Here is a 25,271-nt window from a genome sequence, read left to right on the forward strand (position 1 = left end):
GGCTGAAATAGAGGATGTCTAAAATGCATGATCTGTTTGGTATTTTGAGCAACACACATCATAGACATGTTTTTATATATTTGTATATATCTGAGACCCATAATATATGCCTAAAAATAGCATAATAGGAGACCTTTAATGTTTTAAGTTGCTGTCTTGTATTGTTAGTACTAAAGCTAAACTGAATCAATAATTGTTTTATAAAGAATAGGTTAGATCATTAAGTGCATTGGAGGTAACTCAAAGTGACAAACCCTCTGGACTGCACCTTGTCAGTTCATTGTTTTGGGTTTACAACACCATATAATTTACTGTTAGGTTCACTCTCATGAACCTCATTTGCAGCCACAGAGGTAGCTGTTTAGAGCTAAAAAAAACCTCATACTCCCTAAACCAACTGCGCACTACCAGAATCAGCTGTATTCGAAAGGTACGTTTGCACATTAAAGGAATTTGCTTGGGTGTATAATGGTGCATACATAAGAGGAATTAAGTTGGAAAAATGAGCAAATATTGAACTATTATAAAATAAAAAAATGTACAAGAAATATAAACGCGCAAAAAAAGTAAGTTCAATAGGAATATGACAATTTAATCAGAACACTAAAATATGTCAGTGTCTAGTTTAATAATAAAGATGATGGATTAGCATTAATAAGCTGGCTGGAAACAAGAATCAGAATGAACGCTTATGTTCTGTAATTTGTTTTCTGGATATGTATATGAACAACTGTGTGCTCACATGTTCACACCACCAATTTGACCATATTAACCTTAGTAAAGGGACAATGTTTTCTTCTTACCTACTTAATTCAAGGTGAAATAAATGAAGTTTACATTGACAGTATTTATTTGATACCTTATCTAGATGTATCTCTTTTTTCACAAGCCTTTTATCCTTTTATCTCAAGCAGATGCACAGATCTAAATTTGGCAACATGTTCATTTAAATGAGCAACAGTCTGATCAAAGAGTGCTTTTAAAAAAGCGCGTTAATCCAAGCAAACATTTGATGCCAGCGTTGTGTATATTCTGCCACCAGCCAGAAGTTTTGTCAGATCTGTGACCAAGCAAATATTGACAGGCCTTCTTTAATGCGCCTCTCTTGTTAAAACATTGGCTGTATGTATGTTTGTGATTCCTGATTTCTAGTGTGTTTGCTTAGCTTTGATATCTAGGCTAATGACTTGCTAATACAAGTCTAAGTCATTTTATGTTTTTTACTCTCTTGTGAATTGAGGATTTTAACAAGATTAGTTCTGTGTTGTACTTCCTCTGGAGACTTCATGTTGATCTTTTACTGATGATACTTTTGTGAATCCAGTTTTCATATTACTGTAGTTATTTGATATTTGGTATATCTACTGTTTATCATATCTCATGTATTTTCTAAATTGTAATCACTATCATTGCAATTCAAATCTTATTCCTGTTTAAATGCAGCACCTTCCCCATTACTGTTGATAAATCACAGCACAGTCTTGTCAACAGACCATTTCAACTAGGGACTCGTTGTTTGGTGTGAAATCCTTCGATTTCAAACCAGTCCACAGTGTTCTCTATTGATAGTTCAGAGAAACAAGGACATTGTTTCTGGATAATGACTTTTAAAGTGTTATGTTACAAAGCACCACAATTTAAATTCCATTAACCTCCATTGTATTGGGGCAGCAGCAGATTTGTTGGAGATGTTCAGTATATTTAAGCATTTTACACCAAAACTATTGCAGTCGTCACAAGATAACATGTCCCTACAAATATATTCCAAACTGTTCCTGTTAGCAATGCATTAGCAGTGTATCTGCGATAGAGTGCTGTAAGTACGTGAAAAGTTGAAATGCCACTTGGGTTGACACAACTGTCTGACTTCAGTCTAATGTGTTTGATAGTGTGACTCATATCGGACGATAAAGTAAGACAACCCCAGAGCAGAGTGGAGCAATGAAACACATCAGGGACTAAAGATAGCGTGATGGAGGATGTGAAAAGTGATATGTAAAGTGAGTGTCACTGCATGTGTGTGTGTGAGTTTTTATGAGCTCACACAATGCCTGTACATGCGCGTGGTCATGTGTCAGACTACAGTCTATTTTTGGGCGTCCGTCCCGGGGGGTGAACGTGAGGCAGCGGGTGCTCGGCAGGCTGAAGGTCAGACATGATGCAGTGCAGAGTGAGTGAGTGCCGCCGGGCCCCGCTCCTGCCGCAGCCGGGATATTATTCTGGTACACTGACCGGGATGTCTCACCGACCCGGCTGCGGTGCTTTAATTCATCAAAACGAATCAGGCCGACAACAATGGAGAGCAGTTTGGTTGAATTGAGCTGTTGAGGCACTCGGGGAGGAAAAGCAGTTTTCACATTTGACAAGATGATAGTGTTTTCCTTTGCAATGACAGTTTTCCACTTTTTCTCTGCTAAAGTATTCTCTGTTAGAATATCCCTTGCATTTCAATGAGTAGCTCAACTTGAAACTTGAGTCAAATCTGAGCAGAAGAAAACACTGTGACATGATTGGGACAAAACATCTTTATTCACTTTACAGCCTGTATTATCTTTAATGGTAATGTCTGTGTTTACATAACATTGTTGACCTTTTACTGGTTGAACATATCCAATAATAAAAGGTCTTGGTGTGTGTACTGCAGGTTAAACGGAAGGGGGAAAGGTAAATGTTAAATGCCCTGTACACACAGTAAACCCACACAGGTGATTTCAATTATTTGGCTAATTAGGTCTCTCCTCAGGACATTGTGGGTTGGCTTGTTTGACACCTTCTTCTCTTTCCTGCTTTATCAGCTAGGACAAACAAATTACACTTTTTTCATTATTGAGTGTGCTTCAAACCTATAGAGAAGACGCAACTAGTGCTAGTCAGACCTGGTTTTCGCTCTATTTTATTTCAGTACACAAAACACCCTGCCAGCAGTCCACTTTAGTCTCCTTGATTGACCACACTTGAACAGAACAGAGCCATCGTTAATGATATTAGTAACACCTTTGCTACTTACTAGGATAAGTCAAAGGCTCTTGTCCCATCATCACTATTGCCTATGTAAAAAGACACTCTGTAGTTTATTTTGTAGTGAGTTCAGTTTGGGATTTTGGACATTCATCAGTTATTAGGTAGTGATTTTAGACATCTATACTGTATATCATATAATGTAATACTACCCACCTTTTGTATTAACCCACCTTAACGGGATGGATGTCGAATCAGACAGCACACCTGTGTGGCTGTGCCCTGTTCACATTATTTCGTTTTTACTGAAATAACTAACATCAGATTGGGAAAAACAGTTCATATGAGCCTCCCACTTTCAAATCGATATCTACTTTGTAAAAAAAGAGGACAACAGACATGTAAACAAACCGCTGGCAGACCGGCTGCAAAGCACCACCACTGGCAGTTACATAAAGATATCCAGAAGTAGAGTTATAGATTTAGTTAGTCTGTATGTGGTTCATTTCTTTCACAAACAGAAGCTGATGTCAAACTCAAAAGAAAGAGGAAGTTGATCATTTCTCATAGTGCAGAGCATATTAGTTGATTAGTCATTTGACAATAATACTGACAATGAATAATTTATCACGCAAACTAAGCATGAACGCCACACATTTGCTGACTTCCGCTGCTCTCATGTGAGGCTTTTCTCACTATTATGTTCTTCAATACTTTGGGAAAATGTTATTGTAACTTGTATTGTAATTATTTATATATATTTCTATGTACATGTATATATATCCAAATGTTGGCTGTCACTTTCAGCCCCTGTTTCTCATAAATCTCTTGTTTTTCTCTTAATTTACAAGGAATTCACATATTTCCCACAAGCAGAAACTTATTATAGTCTACAAAGAGGCTGATTCCCCTGTGTTTCTTATGTTTGTACTCGGGAGACATAGAGAAACATGCACTTGATTTTAAAAATATCTCTTGGACACATTATTGTGATTAAATTGCCAAGTAGTTTGAAAAACTGTACTCCTCAAACCCAGTTACTGAAGTCTATTACGTTTAATTGTACTTTCTAAACCTCAGACATATCTATATTTAAGATCGTAATGTACACATTATGATGAGTTTCATTTCAGTTTTGTATTTTATAATACTTATACAGTACCTCTCAGACACATTAAGCATTAGATTCAGTGCAATAGATATTTCCTTTTTGATGTGTGATTACGATTGGGTTTAAAAAAAGATAAAAGACCCCTCATTTTACCCCGCCCTCTCCTACTACACAGGAGCTGATTATGAAACTATACGATTTAGCATGCTCTGTAAGCTGCTGTGTTATTTGTCCTTAGTCCTTCTCTTGTGAGTCTATTTAAATCAACATTATTTTCTGGTTCAATCAGTCTAAAAAAAGAAATGTTCTCTTGGCGCTTCAAGAATAGCACTTACAACAGAACATGATCTCTTATTGGACTGACATATAAATAGACTCTCATAGATTGAGACGTAGCTGCAGTCATACATGCAATGAAATGAGAATGCAGATGATAGCTAGTCATACATGAGGAGCATAAATAAACCCACAGGGAGTTAAGTTACCCTGTAAAAATGTTTGTATCTCTCTCTGTTTGTCTATCTTAAAGATATGTTTTTTGAATGTTCTTAACAGAGAGTTGACTGGACTGTGTTGCTCCTCTCAAAGTACTTGAAAAGAGACTTTGTACTACCGTAGCTCCAATTTGACGTTACAGAACGTTGTTGACATTGTAATGTTGTTTGTCTCCTGAGTCTGTATAGAGCAGGTTCCTGCGAGGCTATTTCTAGGAGTTATTTATGAGAACAGAGAGAGAGAGTCGGGGGGACCAGCATCCAAATCAATTTCTCCCGGTTGTCATTTCCAGAAAAGGACTATTGACAGTCTGTTGCTGATTGTTTTCTTCCCTGAACTTGTTTTGCACTGTTGTTATTTTGCTGCGAAAAAGAAATACAATTATCGATGTGGGTCTCCCCGATGCAATTTTGGTGTACTATGGTTCTTTGTTTGTATCTATATATTGTTCATTTCTCCTATGAGTTCTTGTCACTGTCATTTAAGTGTGTATCTCACTTTCTCTGCCCATCACTGTCTCCATCATGTTGCTTATTGACGGCCTATACCAGAGCTAATAATGTCCGTGGGCCTGTGAGGCAGCCTGTGATGTATACAGGCTGTTGCTCTGGTGGCAGGTGTGTTGTCTTATGGAAGCTATAGCATTATTCTATTCCCCTTTGCATTTAGATTCCTTATGGACTTTCATTTAAAGTTTGCAATACCCCAGTAGCTATGATGACCCTTGACTTTAAATCAGTGAAATATCTTCCTATCCTCTGGTGATGAGTGTCATTTATGTTTCTCTCTTTGTTTTCCTGCCTTCGAAAAATGCCACCCGACTCTCATGGCACTTTGTTGTCTCAAAAGCTCAGGGCCTTTTTTATTTCTCCCCTTTTGTTGTGTCTGGTATATTCGATGTTCGCATGCGGGTCGGAGAGTCTGTCTAACCAATCCAGAGATTTGACCTGATTCTAAATCAAAGCAATCAGTGGAACCATGGGCACGTGTTGCTCTCCTCTACCTCGTCCATCCCCCTCCTCTGCCTCTGTCCCTCTCCCACAGCGATACAGCAGCTCATCTCTGCAGCTCCTAAGCTACCGGGTTAAAGCACTGCACAGCTGCTGGGGGCCAACACTAGGCTCCCATGTTTGGACAGTGAGTGATTGTGATGCTGATTTTAAAAGCACATTAAGCACATAAAGCCTGCTTTGTTATACTAATCTTTTACTAATGTACATATTGATGTTATTGAAAGCACAACATCTTTCCACCATACCCTACAAAACAACAATTACTAGTAAAACTCATTAAAAATAATCAAAGCTGCAGCAGCATTATTCCCACACTTAAAATAACCCTATAAGCTCATCTTCAGAATTCCAACCATCAAATAAAACAAATATCATTCTCCAAAGGAGTGTTAATCATCTACTTGTGTTCCTGATTTACACGATGACAGCATTACTGCTCCCCAGATTTTCATCCTGTCCCCTGCACCTGACACAGCCTCTCTTTCTTTCAATGCCTATTTCTATTTCCCCTCACCCTCTTGTTACTTGTATTCCCTCTGTGCCATCCTGCTCCCCTGTGCTCCTCTGTTCTCCCCTTGCTCTCTCTCACCTACACTCTGTAGATCTGTCTCTCTGCCCTGTAGACACTCTTTTATCCTCCCATCCCTCTGTCTCCCTCTGTCTCCCCCTGGCTCCCCGCGCCTGTACTTGGCTGCTTGCTTTATAAATAGCTTGGCCTAGATTACAGCAGCTGCATTGGCGCTGGCACCAGGGGTTCGTTTGGCCAAGGGAGGTAGTCTGGTGTAACCAGAGGGCTGGCAGTGAGGGGATTGTGTGTGTGTGTGTGTGTGTGTGTGTGTGTGTGTGTGTGTGTGTGTGTGTGTGTGTGTGTGTGTGTGTGTGTGTGTGTGTGTGTGTGTGTGTGTGTGTGTGTGTGTGTGTGTGTGTGTGTGTGTGTGTGTGTGTGTGTGTGTGTGTGTGTGTGTGTGTGTGTGTGTGTGTGTGTGTGTGTGTGTGTGTGTGTGTGTGATCATGTGATCATGTGATCATAAGGATGGTGCCCATACAGTCTATGTGCATGCCTGCAGTGGCGAAGCTCCAGAGATTGCTTTTCATTGTCAGTCCTTCCATTCTTGTGCTGTTACATAATACACGCGCACACACACACACACACAAACACACACACACACACACACACACACACACACACACACACACACACACTTCTATTTTTGGGGAATTGTAGTTAATAAACAATCACCTATGTGTGTGTTTCCATGTGTTCAATTTGAATCGACAGCTGATAAAGCACAATATAAATGTGATTGGAATTATGTTTTGGCATTGTGTTTACGTTAAGGTGTTGCATTTGTTTAGATTGTACATTAATATGCATGTGAGTGTTATGCGCATGTGTAGAAGAGCCCACGGTGATGATCCACTGCCCTCATTTCCTCCACCCTGCTCTCTGCAGAGCTCCACTCCAGAATACAAATTCTGCTAGTCAGTGATTCTCAGACACAGCGTCTCACCCTTTGAGCATCTCGACTGCCTCTCTGCCTCCTCCTCTTCTCATCCCTTATGAAGTGCTTTATGCACAGTAGAGACTCTGTAAAACCTACCTTTCTACTACTAACTGTGTGCCTTAACTGGGAATGTATGCTGCACATAAAGACACACAAAGGCAAAACACAGGTTGAATTAAAAAGAAAAATCTTAGCACAGATCTGCACTTCCTTAATATAACCACTTCCTTTGTATTTGATGCCACGATGCAACTTACTTGAGTTCAATAAGGTGGGAATATTTGTTTATAAAACACACACTGTTACTGTTATTAAATCATACAAGGTGGCAGCTATTGGAAGGTGATAATCATCTGCATTTTGTGAGAAATGAGCAGTCACTCTTCTCAGTTACAAATTCATTTGAAATTAATCAAGAATGTGTTGTATTTTCCAACATGGCGCCTTGTTCGGGGCGTGCTGACAGTGAGATCTAACACAGGGAATTGTGAATGAGGAGAAGAGAACTGAGAATGAGGAGGAGGAGAGTCGCAGAATGAGGCCAGAGAGGAAGAAAAGTGCTTCATCATCCATAGCGATCCATCCTGCTTATCAAGAGTGACAAAAAGGGCTCAAAAGGGTTCGGAGGAATGCTTTGATAACCAAAAGTATTTAACCATACATCAAATGCACTGCACTTTATATCAGTGGAAAGTACAAGCAACCTCTTTTGAGCTCAGCCTCATGAATACAACACGTCATGTTCAGGAATAGATTTCACACTGTTACTTATATTACATTATTACATTGCATTTAGCTGACGCTTCTATCCAAAGCGACTTACAATAAGTACATTCGACCAATAAGATACAAACTTGAAGAAAACAGAATCATATAAGTACATCAGGTTTCATAGAGCCAAACCATTTTAAGTGCTACTCAACTGGCTTTAGATAAGCCAGTCCTTTGTTAGTATATAAGTGCTTAGTTATAATTGCTTAGTTAGTATATAAGTGCTTTTTATTTTATTTCTTTTTTATATTTTTGTATATAAAGCTGATAATGTTACAATATTATTTTGGTTATACAATCAAATTGTCAATAATTTGTTTGTTTATGATCGCATCTTTACTACAAGCACTTGGAGCAGGTTGTGCTCATTCAGTTTTTTAAATGTTCGTCTGTAAACTAAAAAACTTTAATAATGACTAACGCACTACACACATAATTATAAACCAGAATATGATAGGCTGCCTCTAAGGAAGTCAGAAGATGGTAAAACAAAGTGCTAAGAGAAGGCTCAGGTGGATGGAAAGGTCAAACAAACATCGCAATTTCAGTGAGGAAGGCCACTGGAAGTAAATAATAACTTTTAAAAAGATATCTTACAAACAGTTGTAGGTTGCTTTGCTTGGATTGAAGGAAGCTGGGTGTTGAAATCATTAATCCATTAGTTAAACTAACTATTGCAACTCTTTATCAATAGGTCTTAGCTACTATAACACTATTCGAGTGTTGTATGTCTTTTAAAAATGGACCTAGAGTCTCTTTAATAAAGCTGATGATGATGATACAGTATAACTATTTCACATATTTATTTATAATCTTAAGATATTTCAACCATTTATTCATTTTTTTTTGCTATTTCTACCATTACACTTTAACTTGATTTTTCACTACTGTTAAATGTTATGTTATTTTGGCTGTTTAAACCATATACCCATTACTTTAAACATATATTATTTGCTTTATGCTTTTTCATTCACCTATATCCATTACATGTTATGGTGTTACCACTGGCAGAGGTGTGAACTTCCCAGGCAGCTTCTCATGGCTAGCTTGTTATTGTGCCAGTAAATTAGTAAAAGTCTAGCGGAGCATCTCCACAATCTTTCCACATATCCCATAGCAACTGCAGTCCCCTCGGTTACAGGTACACACTGCTTAGGAATCACTGCTCAACAGCGCAGCACTTGAGGGGGAACAGACTCGACAATATTGTGTTAGACTAGATTAAACTGGTTTAGACTAAATGTGAGGTTAAATACAAGCAGGAGGGCTTTGATTAAAAGCATCTGCTGTGCTGAAGTTTCCATCAGCAAGACTGTGAAACTCAACCATCTTGACCCAAGGCTTTGTAAATAGGGGCATGTGAAAAGAGAATTTTCCAACAAGCCATAAATAAATGATCACAGGGTTTGCCAAGCTAAGGCTGCATTGGACTCCAGAAACAGAGTGGATTTAAAAGAAAAGGTGACAGTGCTTTATCACTTCTGAGCTTTTGATGAATGAGCTGAGGGGCTGAATTCTAAACAAACCTGTCAAATAACATCTTCTCTACTGCCTGCTCTTACTATATTTGCTTGAAAGAGTAAACCAGATCAACTCAAACAGAAGGAGAACATGCTAGTGTCTGATTCGTGGCGTTTTCTGACGTTTAGAGTCCGATTGTTCCAGACTGGGTGACTGACTGATGCTGTCTGGTGGAGGAATGTCACAGTCATCCTCACATACCTCACTCATGTCCTCCGTCTGCACAGCGTGGACAATGCCTGACACACACATGCCTGACATAAATAGCCCTCACCGCCTAGAGCCTTAATATTAATGGCTTATAGGGGACTTAGCTGTCTCGGCCGGCCGGGCAATTATTATGAAACAGAGGGAGAGTGGAAGAGATGGTCTGAGTGATGGGGAAATAAAAAGACATGGTTTATTATGCAATGGCATAATGTCTGTGGGGATTTTTTAATGATTGGTCTTCAGCTCAAGTGGAAAACTCGCAATGTATCATCATTTTTAAGAGAAAAAGCAGCAGTGTTAAAATCGGCTTCATCAGCTGCTTTAATGTTAGTGATCAAGAGCCACGGTACAGTTAATCTCACATCAAGTAGTCAGCACTTAAAGTAAAGCTCACTAAGAACTTATTTTAAAGTTTTTATATTTGAGTCTTTCCAGGAACTTCAATACATCTGCCCTGTCTTTCCATTAATGCTATGTGAGGGAACAGATTTGACACTGGACACAACATCATGACCACCTTATACCCATGTTGCTTGTCTGTTATTCTTAGGCTCATGAAGTCACATACCATGTCAACTGAAGGCAGCGCTAACTCTGGTGCATGCAGCTGACAGGCATGGTTACGCAATTATGCCTTGACGAGGGTAAAAAAAGTGCAGTGCAGTAGAGTTCTTCACTAAACGTTACGTGTGTGACACAGAGTTCAGTGGATGTCAGTGAGCCCATTATTGATGATACCAAACAATATTTTATGCAATTCAGTAAAACAACTTTTCCAATATACCGTAGCTCCTATATGATTGTATATCACAAGGATATTATGATTAAGCTGTAGCTGTACATTTTGTAACGTTTCTGTAATGTTGCTGGTACACGGGCGATGGCCACATTAACAAAAACACCTGTACAGTGTGCAACTTTTTTTGATTGTGACCCCTTATACAGAGCAATGTCTACTTGTGTACAATCCCCCCCTACAAAATTGAGCGATTTGTGTTTCATTTCACGTCTTCTTTCAAGGCTCGTAGAGGTTTAACAAGTGTTTCACAAAAAAGATTAGAGGAAAGCTTTACAAAATCTGCATAGCTGATATGATTAGTCGATCAATTAATTGACAGTATGACGTTCTTTTTTTTTTAAGTTTTTGATATAACTCTTTAAATAATACCTGATGTTGATTTGAGAAACTGTAATATACTGTATGTTGTATCAGGTTGAATACAGTCCATGCTCTAGATAGCATAGTACCCTTTGCCTCTGATCCACTGTGTCATAGCCTTAAAAAATAGCACACTTATTGTACTGTAGGGCTTTTACATAAGACCTGAATGGCTGCACATTGTATAGCCTATGTCCTGGTGTAATGTGGTGATGCGTTCATCTTACAGAATATGTATAAGAGCACCAGTCAATAGCATGAAAGGTACATTACTGTCTGAATGCAGCCAGGGTCACACTGAAGCTGAAATAACTTGATGTGCCTACAGTTTGGCAGATGAAATGATTTTTTTCAGAAAGGTTATGAAACATTTATTTCTAAAGCGGCTCAGTGAACATAAAAAAGCACACAGGAAAATACAAGAAAAAGCGGACTAAACCGGACCGTGAATTCTGCAGTGCCCCCTGCACGGTTCGCCAAGCTCTGTAGTGGCGTAAAACACGACGAACGTGCGGATGGTAATGACGTCAATGAGGAGCCAGGGGGAGGGCAGGAGGGAGAGGGAGAGTTTGTGCGGCTGCTGCTGCAGCATCACTCTCAGCAGCGCGTCAGTGCAGTGAGGAGTCCAGCAGCAACTCGCACAGCACCGAGCACAACACTCAGCTGGACTTAACCTCAAGTTTCTGGAGGAAGAGCCGTAAAGACTTTTTCGACACGCTGCTAGAGAGAAGACTTTTACACCGCTTCGGTTTATCCCCCTAAACACGAAAGGGAATGCCATCGATAAATATGAAACTGGAGATGGTGACCATCATCGCCTGCGAAGTAGACATTGAAGTGTTTACGTCAGACAAAATGCAGGTACGGTTTTTCACCAACAACAAGAAAAAATGCACGCTGTAACTCATCATTACGGCTGTGCCCTTGTGGTGTGTTTGTGCATCAGTTTGCTCAGGACAGACTGCATGCTGCCACAAAGAAGCGCTTGCATGTGTCATGGTGACGTGAATGCAGCCCTGTCTCTCAGAGCAGGATTTTTATCAATGGGAGCCACAGCTCGCGAACACACGTCCAGCGCCGCGCGCACGGCACAGTTGATTGACGCTTGGTGAATTGCAAAAATAGGTAGAGATGGCAAGAATGGGACACGCGCACACACACACAAAAAAAGATCCCTAATGCACCAATTGATGTATCGTTGTGTAAGTTTTGGAGCGTGAGGGGATTGGATGATGCGCAAGTTGAATGGGAGGGTGTGATGAATTAAATTGTCCATGCAAGGCACATGCAGGGGAAGAAGTGTGGCAGTTTTAGACGCAGTGGAAGACAGACCCTCTTCACCCCCCTCTTAATTTCTGCTCATTCATCCCAACAGCATTGCAGGTGCGCGAGGCTAGATGGGTTAGCAAAAAACATAACCCAATTAAAATGAATGTAATAATCATACCAACATCTCGTATTTTTCTATACAACTGAAGTATAAATAATCTTACCATGATAGTCTGTATGGTTGTGATTGGTGCCATAAGCAGGTAATGAGCTGTTTTTCTCGAGTATTGATTAAATTGACTTAACTCAAGTACACCCAGGTCACTATACACTCTACTAACCTAAACACTCCCTACGGTCATATTTTATTGACTTGCCCTGAGGACAGGTACAGGTACTGAGTAGGCTATGCAGCCTGTCAGTCACAGAGCAGGATGTACGTAAATGTGTTCATAGTTAGCCCACCTTTGGCACTGAGAGGTGCCAGTTTTGGGTCCTAGAAGGCCACACAGATGCTCTGCCAAAGCTTGGCTCACCTACTAAACCCTTTGGACATTTCATATCATATTTCACTCATCACTAAAGTGAAGCAGCAGTAGAGAAATAATGAAACCAAGCTACAGTGCAGTTTGAGAGTCTGACACAAACAACTAAAAGTATAACTGAGTGTTTTCATAAGAGGAAGATATAATTAATCATAGGCTCCTCAGTGCTGATGTGCTCTGGTGTGTTGAAGGCTGAATTCAGCTATTTATTGCAGCCAATAGCAGCAGTTGCAGGTTTTAAGCACCCAGTCACCCCACCCTCATTCCCACAGCACCTAGGTCAGCCATATTTTATCCCTTTTCTGCAACTCCATGTGCATTACTAGAGTAACCTTCCCCTAGCCGCCGAGAGGAACATTGTTTGTGTGTATAATGTGGAATGTACTTATTTCGTCCGTCATGGCATGAATTGCATGTTAGCACAGCATGTGATTTGTAATTTGATGTTACGGATAAATATTCCTCACATATTCCTCACATATCAAACTATGCATTTCAGCCTTTGACCCACCCCTGTGGTCTGCATTCAGCCAGCGAGGCCAAACAGCTGCTGTGCTTGTTTCCAACTCTCATTATACTCTCTAACCACTGCAGACCAGCCAAGGTGAAAAACACTTTGAATGTGTCACCCTGTAGTTGTCTCGTAATTATAGGATGGCGGTCATAATCTTTAATATTTTGGAGGGACAACATTTCTGCTTGTAAAACCTCAGCAGTGTGGAACATGCAGGGTTCACCCTGGTGATACTTCTGACCATGACATATTTTGAATGTCTCTTTGTTTACAACACAGAACTTGGGCTATTGTGTTGCCAGAGGAGACTGGGGTTTTATTTCTCAGTGATCTACCTTTGTTAATTTAATGTTGAATGCTCTAAGATTAGCCATCCTCTCCAGACAGGCTTGACACAGCCAATGCAGGGCTCTCTGATCAGAGCACATTCTTCACTAAAGCTTCCTGTCAAGCAGCTCTTATCAGCTCACCTCTCCCAGACTCACCTAAAGAAAAGGATGGTCTGTGCACCATTAAAAGAGCAGACAGAGGGCTGACTTTCGAATGGCACGAAGAACACCACTAATCCCGGTTTCTGGCACACAGAGTGATGGAGAGCGCCGGGGGAGAGGCCAGATTAAAAGCAGCGCACGTGGGGAGTGGCCCCTGATTGAGCTCACCTCCCTGTGAGACTGCTCTTGTTTTTATTATCATCCAACAAGATCTGAGCCTGTCTGAGGCCCCTGTTTTTTATTAATATCTCCAAAGCTGAGGATGAGAAACAATAATCTCAAGGCTCCTGTTTTGTTGGACAGCTCTTGAGGTTAACCACTATGTGGACTGCTGCTATTTGTAGGCACTTGATGGAACGATTAGGCAATAGCAGTGGTGCTTGAATGGGCAACCTGAGGAAAATAAAGTGAATGGTGGGTTTTTAATTAGAGAAAACGCTGCGCTACTGGCTGTGGTGTTTTGGAGCAATTGTTTTGACACGGTTGAAATGGCCTGCCTTGGCTCCATCCCAGTTACATCATTAATGAGGCAAACACAGAGGCAGTGGACAGAGCAGCTTGTTGTTGCCACAATGGCGGAGCTGGTGGTACAGTAGGCTTTCATACCAAAGTGCTTTGTGTCCATTTTGGAGAAAAACAAAAGGTCCATTGTTGCCGTGAGTTTTCGCTAGACCAGATCAGTGGGCAGACGCTGTAGCATGTGTATGTTCGTCACAACACCATCATTACCTGGGAAATGTAACAGCATCAGCAAATGATAGCACAGGACACTTGGTGAAGGTCATAGCACATAGGCAGGCAGGGAGTGTATTAAAGAAAAACACAGAGTGATGCAAGCCTTTACAGTTACCATGAATGCTACATTTGATGCTGGCGGCTGCATTTCATGTATTTATTTATTCACTTGGCAGTTTGAGGCTTGCCCCTTTATTTGCTCCTTTATACATGTATGAATAAATTATCAGCCGCTGTCAACCTGCTCTTTCTCTGGATAAGTTCCTCTCTGGTTGCAGTCTATTACCGACTTGAACAATTAGAAAAACATTGGGAGGAAACAGGATTTTGACGTTATGACTAGTTAGCAAACTATTATAGAAAAACATTTACAGGAACACTACAGAATGGCTGCATTGCAAGCCATAAAGGACAGAGTTTTCAGCTTAAACCTGCCTTCCCACACACAGACGTCTGTACAGTAGTAACACTGACACACTCACACACTCAACAGTCACACACTCCAACCACAACAGTGAGTCAGCAGACTCACAGACCTACAGACAAACGCCTCCGTCAGCAAACACACACTATTCCACCCGGTTGAGGACAACTGAAGGAGTTTCCGTCCACCTGGGTCACTTTCCATTTGTCCTTCTCTCCGTCTGTCTGTCCCTTGTGTCAGATGTCTTTTTTCTCAGGCGCTATCGTCACAGATGTCATGCTTGTTTTAAGGAAGGAGGAGAGCTTTGATGACTAATCTGGTATTTGCACTAGTGATTTTGCTGATGCCTGTGATGTTTTCATTCTTTCAAAGCGGCTCTTTTGATACAAGCCCTTATATAAGGTTCTGTCATTTCTTATAAGTTAGGAATGTTACTTCGGGCATCCAAGCAACAACAGGATGGTACAAACAGTGTATCATTGTGTAACTTTATGTTATTTGATATAACTTATTACAATGTGGAGTAGGGCTGCGCAATATGAAGAACACAGGTTATGTGTACTGTTGTTGAATATTGCGATTACTTGCAAAAATAAACTGATTTTGAGGTTTAATCAATTCTAACCTTCAGTTGCTTTCAGTAAATTGTTTTGACGCAATACTTTACTCTAACGTCAGAGAAAGAAAATCAGAAAATCATCACAATTTAAAAGTTGAAATCAGGTTTATTTACATTTCTGCTTGAAATTGTGCCTTTTGGATTATCAGTTAACAAAATATTTGACTACAGCAAACATTGCTCATTGTTTTTTATATCGGAATCTAGTTTATGTATCAAAGGCAAGTCTTGACGGGTATCAGCTGTCTCAATTGACTAACTTGATCGGCTATTATAAATCGTTGGCCATTTAGTAAGTAACCCAATTACTCTGTAGTGTTTTATAATTTAGAGAAAGGACACCGACAGACCTCTCTCTCCCCACTCATCAAACATAAATCAGGTCTTAATTTTAATATGATCCTACCCGGCATTTCAAAACACTGTAGTGATGCACTCTGAGATGTTGACGTGAAGGCAGGAGGCAGAGGAGCAGAGGCAGGACAGACGGGATGGATGTAGACGCTCGCGGTATCGTGTTCTGTGCCGGTGGGAAACCAGATCTAATTCTTTGCAAGGTTGAACGCTCCCCGGCCAGAGCTGTGGGTTCAGGTGTGCTGCTCCCCCAGTCCGAGGCTCTGGGCGGGGGGAGAGGGGCAGCTCACATTGGCCTGAAACCTTAGAGAAGGGCCGGGGCTCAGGTGTCAGCTAAAGGTTAGCGCTGCGTCCGTTAGGGTGACGTAGAACAAAGGACAGTCTCCTGGGTGGGGGTGTCTGGTTACCATGTGTCCGAGAAGACACAACTATGAAGTGATAAAATTAGACACGAACATAAAGCCCCGCATTGGAATGTAGAGGCCAACAATTTACCCACCGAGAAAAAAGATTGGGGAAACGGCGTCATACTATGATTGGCCTTTGTTATCGTAATTACAGGTCAAACATAATTTTCCTCTCAGAATTTCCAATACAATTTCCACTCCAACACAAACAGCCGTGGTAATACAAGGTCATTGCAGTGCTTAAAATAGCAACGCTAAACCAATTATCTTAAGAATACAGTTTGCTGCAGTCCATTGTGCCTGCAGCATACTGCACTCTAAAGGCAAATGTATTCATGTTTTCTAAAGCACTGATTACATTTAAAAAAACGTATAGAAGTGCCGAAGTCATTTAAATTAAGAGAAAAAAATATTCGACTTCAACTTTATGATTGATTCATAATTTATTTAAAGTGGACCTATCATGCTATATTTGAATAATATAGTGTAGGACCATAAGGCATATTTATACTTTTTTTTTTTTCAAAATACCAAACAGATCATGCATCTTAGCCATGCCTCATTTCTCTCAATTTGAAAAATGTTAGCTCTGTTTTTGCAAGGGCTGATTCTGTGAGAACAGCACCACCTACAGGCCTGGCATATGTACTACAGCGTCTCCAGCGCTTTCGAACGGCAATGGCCGTGGCTGTCTCCTCCTGATTGGTGGAGTTGGCCCAATAGCCGTAGCGCCACTGTCCTGACGTCAGGACAGTGTTCAAATCTGGATCAGTTTTTATCAGATCCGTTGCAGCCCCTTTTTTTAGAGATTTGGGTATGGAGGAAAATAGAGAGGGTTGTGTTTTCTGACACTTGGTGAGTTCCCTGGAACACCGGGGACACATATTCATGTATAAAAGACGTACCAAAGTGCATTTTGCATGATAGGTCCCCTTTAAGTATTTTATCAAGCAGAAATGGCTGTTTTCACCTTCTAAAAAGTGATAACTTTCTCAGTTGTTAATGGATTGTTCGTCAGCAAAACCTCAATGCCTTTTTGTTGATTTATTTATTGTTTCATTCAAAGAAACCAAAGCTGTTACAAAAATATTGTGCAGTAAAAAGTCGAATAATGTACAGAATTGTACTTTTTTACTTCCATCAGTTCCAATACGTCTCGAGACTGGAATATAAACATGCATCACACTGTCAGATGTGCAACAATGCTCCTAGCTTTGATCCAGTAATGTTTGATCATCACTGCCGCCAGCAGACAGATACAGAAAGAAGGGAAAATGCAACAGAGCAGTAGGATGAGACAGTGGTGATGGAGAGATGAAGGTGAGAGCTGCAGCATCTCTCTAAGTTAATGTTGTGTAGCTCTTTGGATAACTATCGCTTCTAAAGTGTGAATCTGCGTAGGAGACTGTGTGGACGTACTTGCATGTTAAGTGTTTGAAAATGTGTTTGTGTGTTTAACCGAGACCTGAGTGCTGCTGACGAGGAAAAGCTCCTGCCTCATAAAAACCATAACGACCAGATTGGTGGTAATAGGATTAATGTGTCCCCTCACGATGTAAACTGATTTCAATCTCCCTGCCGTGGACAGGCTGTCCCGGAGGGAGCGGCAGTGTAGCGCCGCGGCGTCGTGCCCGTCGATACAGCTCCCCGCCCGAGCTATTGATCCCAGCGTAATAACACTTGCCCCTTTCACATGCCTCCCTGGTGCTTACGCTCTCACAATACACACAAGGTTATTAATCATGAGTTGTTTTTGTTGGTCTGTAATTGTGAGGATTTGCTGCTATGCTAATATTAATAGCTGCTTTGACCATAGCCTGTGTGTCCTGAGCGTTGGGTCACCACACACACAACAACCTCAGAGTTTATCCACTGATTCACATTACCTCATCCTACATCGTCAGCAAACTCAGTGTAGGTTACAGTCCTTCATTGTGCTAAACCACTGGCCACATACTGCCATGTTAACTGAAGAGCAAACAATGGTGTAACATCACTGAGCAGACATGTGTATACTTGCCAAAAGCATATTTATATTACAGATTAGGAGAGTTAAATACACAAGTTGCTCCGGACTCTTTAATAACTCTGGTGGTCTTCTGATGCAATGAAATGTCAGGCACATTAAGTACATAAGCAGATAGGTTTGTTAACATTAAAAATAGTATTCAGTTGGTGGCCAATTGGTTATTTCTGTTAGTCAAAACGACTTTTAAAATACAACATTAGTTTATTTATTTTGTTATCACCGTGTCTGTAGGGCAAGAGCTACGTATGCAATAATCCAAATACACTTGGGTAGGGTACTCGAAGAAAGCAGACCTGCGTCGATCATGTTTCCATAAATAAAATATAATAATTCTATCTGGATCCTCTCCGAAATGAAACCGGTTCATGCTTATCCAATGCTTAACCCTTCCTAAAAGATGTAGGAGAATTAGGCCAGTAATTTTTCTGTCATCTTGCTGACAAAAAGACAAAGTAACCAACAAACCACACCAAAATCTAACAGTAATGACTGGTACCAACACTAAAATAAACAACACATTAGCCTAAAAAGCTAGCATTATGACTAACATAGTTACAGTAGCAGTACAATGATTGCAGGAAAGCTAAATAAACAATTATAACCATCTATGAGAGAACCTACTATCCTATAATGCTTCAGAAAAGGGAGTGTTTGGGTCGTAGATTATAGATGCTAGTCAGTGTGTCATGAAACTGTTACAGAACATTTAACTGAAACATAGTAGACCCTCAGTAAAAGTTAATTGAGTTGTGTTTCGTACTACATTGTAGAATAGGATTGACATCTGTAAAACGTAATGGAAACATCTCAATATTTAGAGAATTTGATTTCCATTCCACAGTGGTCGTAGTAAAGCTTGGCAGCCAAAAGGTCTGCTTTGTGTTTAACATAATACATTTTCATGTCACAAGTGCAGGTTGTAACTGCACACAGACATAATTGCAATGGAAAGTTGGCCCTGTTTTAAGGAACAGTAATGGAAAAAAAATAAGCAATGTGATAAGCAAAAGAATGCTGGACCAGACATGCATGAAGGTATGAGGTTTATTATCCAGCTGCATCTGTTATCTCTTCAATCTGCCTCACGTGTTCAACCTCATTAGACTGGTTCTAGTTTGGCCCTTTAGGGAGGATGGTAATTAAAAATGATGGTCCGCACATTTAAGAAATGAATTTCTTAATTATATCAACATAATCTATTTTTAGTTTAACACTATCCCGGACTCAACCTGAGGCACATTGGCCTAGTTTGTTGATTTTCACCCAAATCCCATTCGAGCATGCGGTTCAGACTGTGCTAAAGGGTCACATGTTGCAAAGAAAGAAGAGAGATAAACAAAAACAAAACAAACACAGATAACTCTCCTTTTCCCAATTAGGCGTGGTTAATCTTTTCATTTTGATCCTAAATGCCAAATGGTGTAATACAACATAGAATTGGACTAGCTTGTGGATTACAGTCTTGGATTTTGCTGTCTGAGAGGAAATGTAATTTAAATACTGTACTAGCCCAAATGAAAAAAAAGGATAAAAACAGAGCATAGACTCGGTCAGTGAATTTAAATGTTGTGGCTGCGGATTTCTACTCAGACCTTGCTTGCACTGTAGAAACCAAATTAGGAATGCAACCAATAGCAGTTTTTATTACTGATTAATCTGTTAATCCTCTCCTGAATTAGTGAGTTTGGTCTACGAAAAGCCAAAAAACTGTTGAAATGCCATATTTCCTAGAGTTTAAGTCTTTTAAAGGTCCCATGTCATGCTTGTCCGGTTATTACCCGTCCCCTTGTGTGTTATGAAGTAAAACTCTAACACAGAAAAGACCTGTCTATGCTGCCCCAGAACGCCTCGTTGGAGATTTCATCAGAACAGAGTGGGCAAGCTGACCAGAGCACAGTGGGCTCACATTGTATGCAGTACAATCACAAAACACTTTTGAAGTATTTGCAATTATAAGCTAAACTTTTTGTATTTTGACATTTTCTACTCATCGATTAATCAACTATCGGTTCATCTCTCTACTAAATGCTTTTCATATATCTTACAATAATGTAGTGCAACATTCTGTATTTTGCACATGCTTTTCTCTAGCTCTGCTCATTTAGTTGTTCAATGTCATGCCACAATGCAATTTTGAAATGTTAATTAAGATCATTTTTTCGCTTCTTTGTGTGTCTTCAGTGTATTTCCAGGCACATGTTTTATCAAAGGAATGAAGTGACAGGTCGGTGTGTTCCAACCGATGTTACTTGTTCACTCTCACCAGTGACAGAGCACAAACAACTGAATATGCAAGCCTTATTTAACTCTAAACCGCACAATGAGTTGACAGCAACGACAATGAAAGTTGACAGCTTGCTGGAGCTTTTTCCGAATGTCACTGTTTGAGCACACTTTTCAGAGAATACAGAATCTGGTATTTCATTCAGCGCGTGTTTATCATTGTGTTTGTCGTGCAAACAGAACAGGATGGACCTGAAGCTCTGCTAATCGTAAGTGATCCCTACACATTGAGGAAATCTTATCCTTCCTTTACATAAGATGGGCAAACACTTAAAGGTCCCCTATTATGCTGTTTTTCATCAATATATTATAGGTCTCAGTTATATACAAAACATGTCTCTGAAGTGTTTGGCTCGAAATACCAAACAGATCATTGTAGCATCCCATAATCCCCTCTGTTTCAACCCTGTTTCAAAGTGCTGATTCTCTGTCTTTTACTTTAGATGAAAATAAGGAGCCACTCCCCACGCCCCTCTGCGAGATATTTGGTTAAAAAGAACACAATGGTGCTCTAGGTGGAGATTCAGGTGATTCCGGGGGGGTTACCTTGGTTGGTTATTGGCTAATGGTTACACAAGCCAAATCGTTATGACATCATAAAGTGGCCAAAATCTGATCAGCTCATTTTCAGACAGGTTTTTATATAAATGGATCAGGACAAAAAGTGAGCGAATCTTTTTTACTGAAACTTTCAGAATCTCTTTACACAGAGGGGACACATGTTTATGTATAAAAGACATGAAAAAGTGGATTTTGCATAATAGGTGACCTTTAAGTCACAGACCCAATTCCGCCACTTGACTGATTCATTTCAAGGTGTGAAGCAGATTTGCTGTAAATACTTTTAACATCCTGTGCTTTATCTCATCTCCTGTACCCTGGTGGGTGCTTCTGCACTGTTCTGTCAATCAGCCGATTATTGTTCTGGTGCCTGACTTGGCCCCAGATGTGACCCTGTTGACATCGACCCATAAACCTGCGACTCATCACTAAGCCGACTGATCTTTTGTTTGTTTGATTTTGAGTCAAGACCACTAGTTGGTTCTGCGTTTGCTGCGTCCGTGTGCCGCTGAACGAGAGTCATGCTCGCAGTCATGTCCTGTTGCCACCGCGATGACAGCCTTTCCATTACTGTCAGGGGCATAACTGCCTCATTACCCAAGAGGCAAACAGCTGAAGGATGGCCCTGCAGCCAGCGCCGGAGCCGCTCCACATTTTATTGCTGGGTCACTTTCTGGACCTTTCCCCCCCCCCCCCCTGAGGACATGTGGCCACAACAGTAACATGAGGGTTTGTTGGCACTCTAAAGTTCATGATTTAACCTCTCTTAATATATAAACAGTCTAGTCATGGCTCATTAAACATACAAAAATGTGTTAAATTTGTTTATACAATATACAGTTCAGACACTAGTTTACCTCCTTATTTTTTTTATGGCACATTGGCAGTTTCTCATTTGCATGTTCTCCCAATTTTCCTTGAAATCCAGGTAAAAATATCATCTAATTTGTACTTTTTGATGAAATCTGTAGAAAACATTAACACATTGCCCGAAGTGAATTTCCCAACTGATGCTAAAAGAAAACTATTTACCATTTTCATTTAAAGTCTCTAGATGTTTCCATCTCCCGGGGCCTCTTGAAACAAAAGCAAGAGCTGTTTACACACAGTTTGCTAATTGTTGCAGCGTCAAGTTTCCAAATGGTTGCCACTAGCTAATAGGGTGTACATTTGGGAGTTATACTAGGTTCTTGCATTGTCAGAAATTGGTCGCAATAGCAATTGTCTAAATAAATGTGAGACGGAAGGTGTAATGTTGAAAATGTGGTAAACAGTCCCCTAGGTGACTCAGTTGTTCACCCGGGGAGCCGAGATAACGAGACAAGAGGAAAGAAAGATAAATGGAATTCAGCCTGTTGAGGTACTGTTATGTAAAGGTTACATTGAGAAACAGGCGGTCAGCGGCAACAATAACAGCCTGTTTCAATCATGCCATGTTGTCGACTAGTTGAGAGCTGAGATTATACGCCTCTTCCTCTTGACTTTCTCCAGCCTAAGCACATCCGATTTATGTTGTTATTTAAACAAACCTGTAGGCCAAACATGAACTTTAGGAAGGAACCATGAGGGTTATGTGAGGTTTATAAATTCCCCCCCCCGCCCCCCCTCCGCCCTAATTTCTTCTCCAAAATATATCCAGTTTTCTCTTGTTTCCTGTTACCTAGTTACTGGATGAGATACAAATCATATTTTCGTCAAGCCTCTTCAATAGATGTTGTTATCTGCCTTGTTGAGAATGGAAAAACAAGGACATGCTGTTCTCTTCTCCTCTCTCACTGGTCGTCCTACAGCTCTCAGTCACTGCAAACGCAGAAGTAGCAGGTGCTGGATCAAGCTGTGTGTGTGTGTGTGTGTGTTTGTGTGTGTGTGTGTGTGTGCAGTTGAAACCTGTCTATCTCTGCTGCTGACAGGCAGACAGTTGTCCTTCAGTTGTGCTTCGGTAAATATGCTGCTACCTGTCGCATTACTTTTCCATGCGGACATGCCCTCTGTGTGCTTGGATAGCTGCGGAAATACCAGCTAACTAATTGTGGAAAGACAGTGAAGAATCCTGAACACATTGTGCACATCACACACATGCTTACTCACAAGTCTCTCTCACACACACTCATGCACAGAGAGAACAGAGAGAGTGGGTCACCGCAGGGAACGTTGTGATGGTAGATGAGCTGGCCACTTTTCAGCCCGGTGTAACTCAACTCCCCTCCTCTCTTCCTCCTCCCCCCCCTCCTCTTCCTCCTCTTATTCCCTCAGGATGTCCACTCATAGAGACCGCATGAATTAGTAATGAGCACGCTCACTTCTTACACAGCGATCAGGCTGGGGGTGTTTCAGCGTCAGGGGGTTAAAAACAAACAGTACATGCTATTATGGAACATGATCTCTGAGCGTTCCCCCATCTCTCCTCATGCCAAAACATCAATTTAAGTGATATGTGCGCGTGCGTGCGTGCGTGCGTGCGTGCGTGCGACAACCTTATCGGTTATCACACATGGAGTTTGATGACATAGGAGTCATATTAGCTGGCAAAGGCTCATGGAAAATTCACAGTTTGCTTAAAAGCACTCTGTAGATAGGGCAAACAAGTGCTTTGTTGTCATTATAAACACAATTACAGCGAAATCAGAGGAGTTTTCAAACAAACAATAGCTGGTTAACATTTGAGTAGGATTTAGATTGTAGTGATGTTGTACTGGTTTGTGATTCTTAGTGGGAAATCTTGTTACACAAGGCCGAGTTTTGCCAAGGTTGTAATTTTCATGATTCGATGCAGAGACCCTGCAGATTTTTTAAGCTGCACTAATCGTTATTTATTTTCAAAAATACTCCAAAGTGGAAAGTGTCACCTGTAGTGACGAAGCCCTCACCTCAATGCAGCTCTAAAGCATTTCTCATTGTTTTTGTTTTTCATTACGACATTTATTTTTTGGTTAATGCCATGATATGCTGGCTGTACGCTAAGGTTAAAGGGTTGTGAAATGGTTCAAACCGGTTTGTAATAAAGCTAAACACTGAACCGGACCGATACATTGAAATGTACCACCAGGTGTCACACTTACAACCAAATCTTAGTATTGTGTGTGAGAGAGTCTGCTACTCACCTGAAGCATTAAGAAGACAAGCTTTAAACACGTCAGCACCTCCTATCGGCATTGAGGATTAGGGATGTCACAAGAACTGAGTGTGATCTAAAAATATGAAAACATAATGGTTCTCATTTTTGTGTAGGAGGATCCATTTATCAACATTGTGATGTGTTCAAGCTCCATTCAGTAATGTATTTGGCGAAGGTAAACTATAATGAGTGTGTGTGACTCACAGCGACACTTTTGACACAGCTTGCTGATGTAGGTTATTCTGAAATTTGCCGGATTTAAAAATCTGAAGAAAAATAAAACTGTTTAACCATGTAGACAGGACTAGAACGGCAAAATCGGAAATCGACATACTCTACTGTATGCTACAATCTCAGCAAGAACGACAAAGTTAACAACTAACCAGTGACAATAGCAAAACAGATTCAAATCATAAACCGATAAACAGTGTCTGTTTTACAGAATAGGAAATCAAAACTGTTTTATTGGTTCACTTAAAAATTGTCTTGAAAGCTCATTTAGAAATAGCTTTGCTGCAGGGTGTGTTCTCTGACATCAACACACTAATAAACCTGATAAAAATAGACACTAAAAATATTTAATGGGTGCTTCAATGATGTTATATTTCAATTCAATAAAGGGGGGGCTCTCAAGAGTGATTACAACATAAATACAGTTTGCAGAGGGTGACCCTGCTGCCCTTATACAACATGTGTGGGTTCTACTGCTGTTTGTACACAATTGAATGGATACAGTGTATATACAATTAAAGTGATTTGGTTAACTGCTCTTTTGACTTTGGGGGTGAGAGAATGCATTTTAAATGAGCACACTTAACACTTGGCTGTCCCTGTATCGTGGTGAGTCACACTCTTCCCTCTCCTCTGGCTTTTTTTGGATTGTAGCGTGCTAAAGTATTTGGTAATTCTCCTCGAAACGCATAAAAGGAGTCAAGACATTCACACATTCCTGACTTGACCTCTCTTCTGCGCTTATTTGGAATGGTTAAGTAGAAATGAGACTAAAAATGGTATCACAGAGACACGAGGTCAGCTCTGAAGTTTAGCCCGCCGCCCCGAGGCACTTAGCAAGAAAAGACCAGGTGCACTTACATGGAGAGAAGAACTGGAAATAAAACAAGATGGAAGGAGGGAGGATTATGAGAAGTAGTGTTAATCTTCTTATTTGTTGAAATGCTAATT

At 40.5% G+C, this 25,271-nt stretch overlaps 1 protein-coding gene across 2 annotated transcripts in view; it reads left to right on the top strand.

Moving 5' to 3' along the window:
• The window catches only part of rcan3 (regulator of calcineurin 3), a 45,666-nt gene that overhangs the window by 8,823 nt on the left and 11,572 nt on the right, over window positions 1-25,271 (top strand). Inside the window, exon 1 of one of the 2 annotated variants that reach the window (XM_034133568.1) lies at window positions 11,298-11,604. The exons of the other annotated variant lie outside the window; for it this stretch is intronic. Within the exon in view, the coding sequence (XP_033989459.1) occupies window positions 11,518-11,604 (87 nt within the window). The 5' untranslated portion in view covers window positions 11,298-11,517. Of the gene's footprint in view, window positions 1-11,297; window positions 11,605-25,271 lie in introns of those variants that run through there. 2 annotated transcript variants of the gene reach the window in all.

The sequence above is a fragment of the Trematomus bernacchii genome, unplaced genomic scaffold (genome assembly GCF_902827165.1).
Source record: "Trematomus bernacchii unplaced genomic scaffold, fTreBer1.1, whole genome shotgun sequence".
NCBI lineage: Eukaryota > Metazoa > Chordata > Actinopteri > Perciformes > Nototheniidae > Trematomus > Trematomus bernacchii.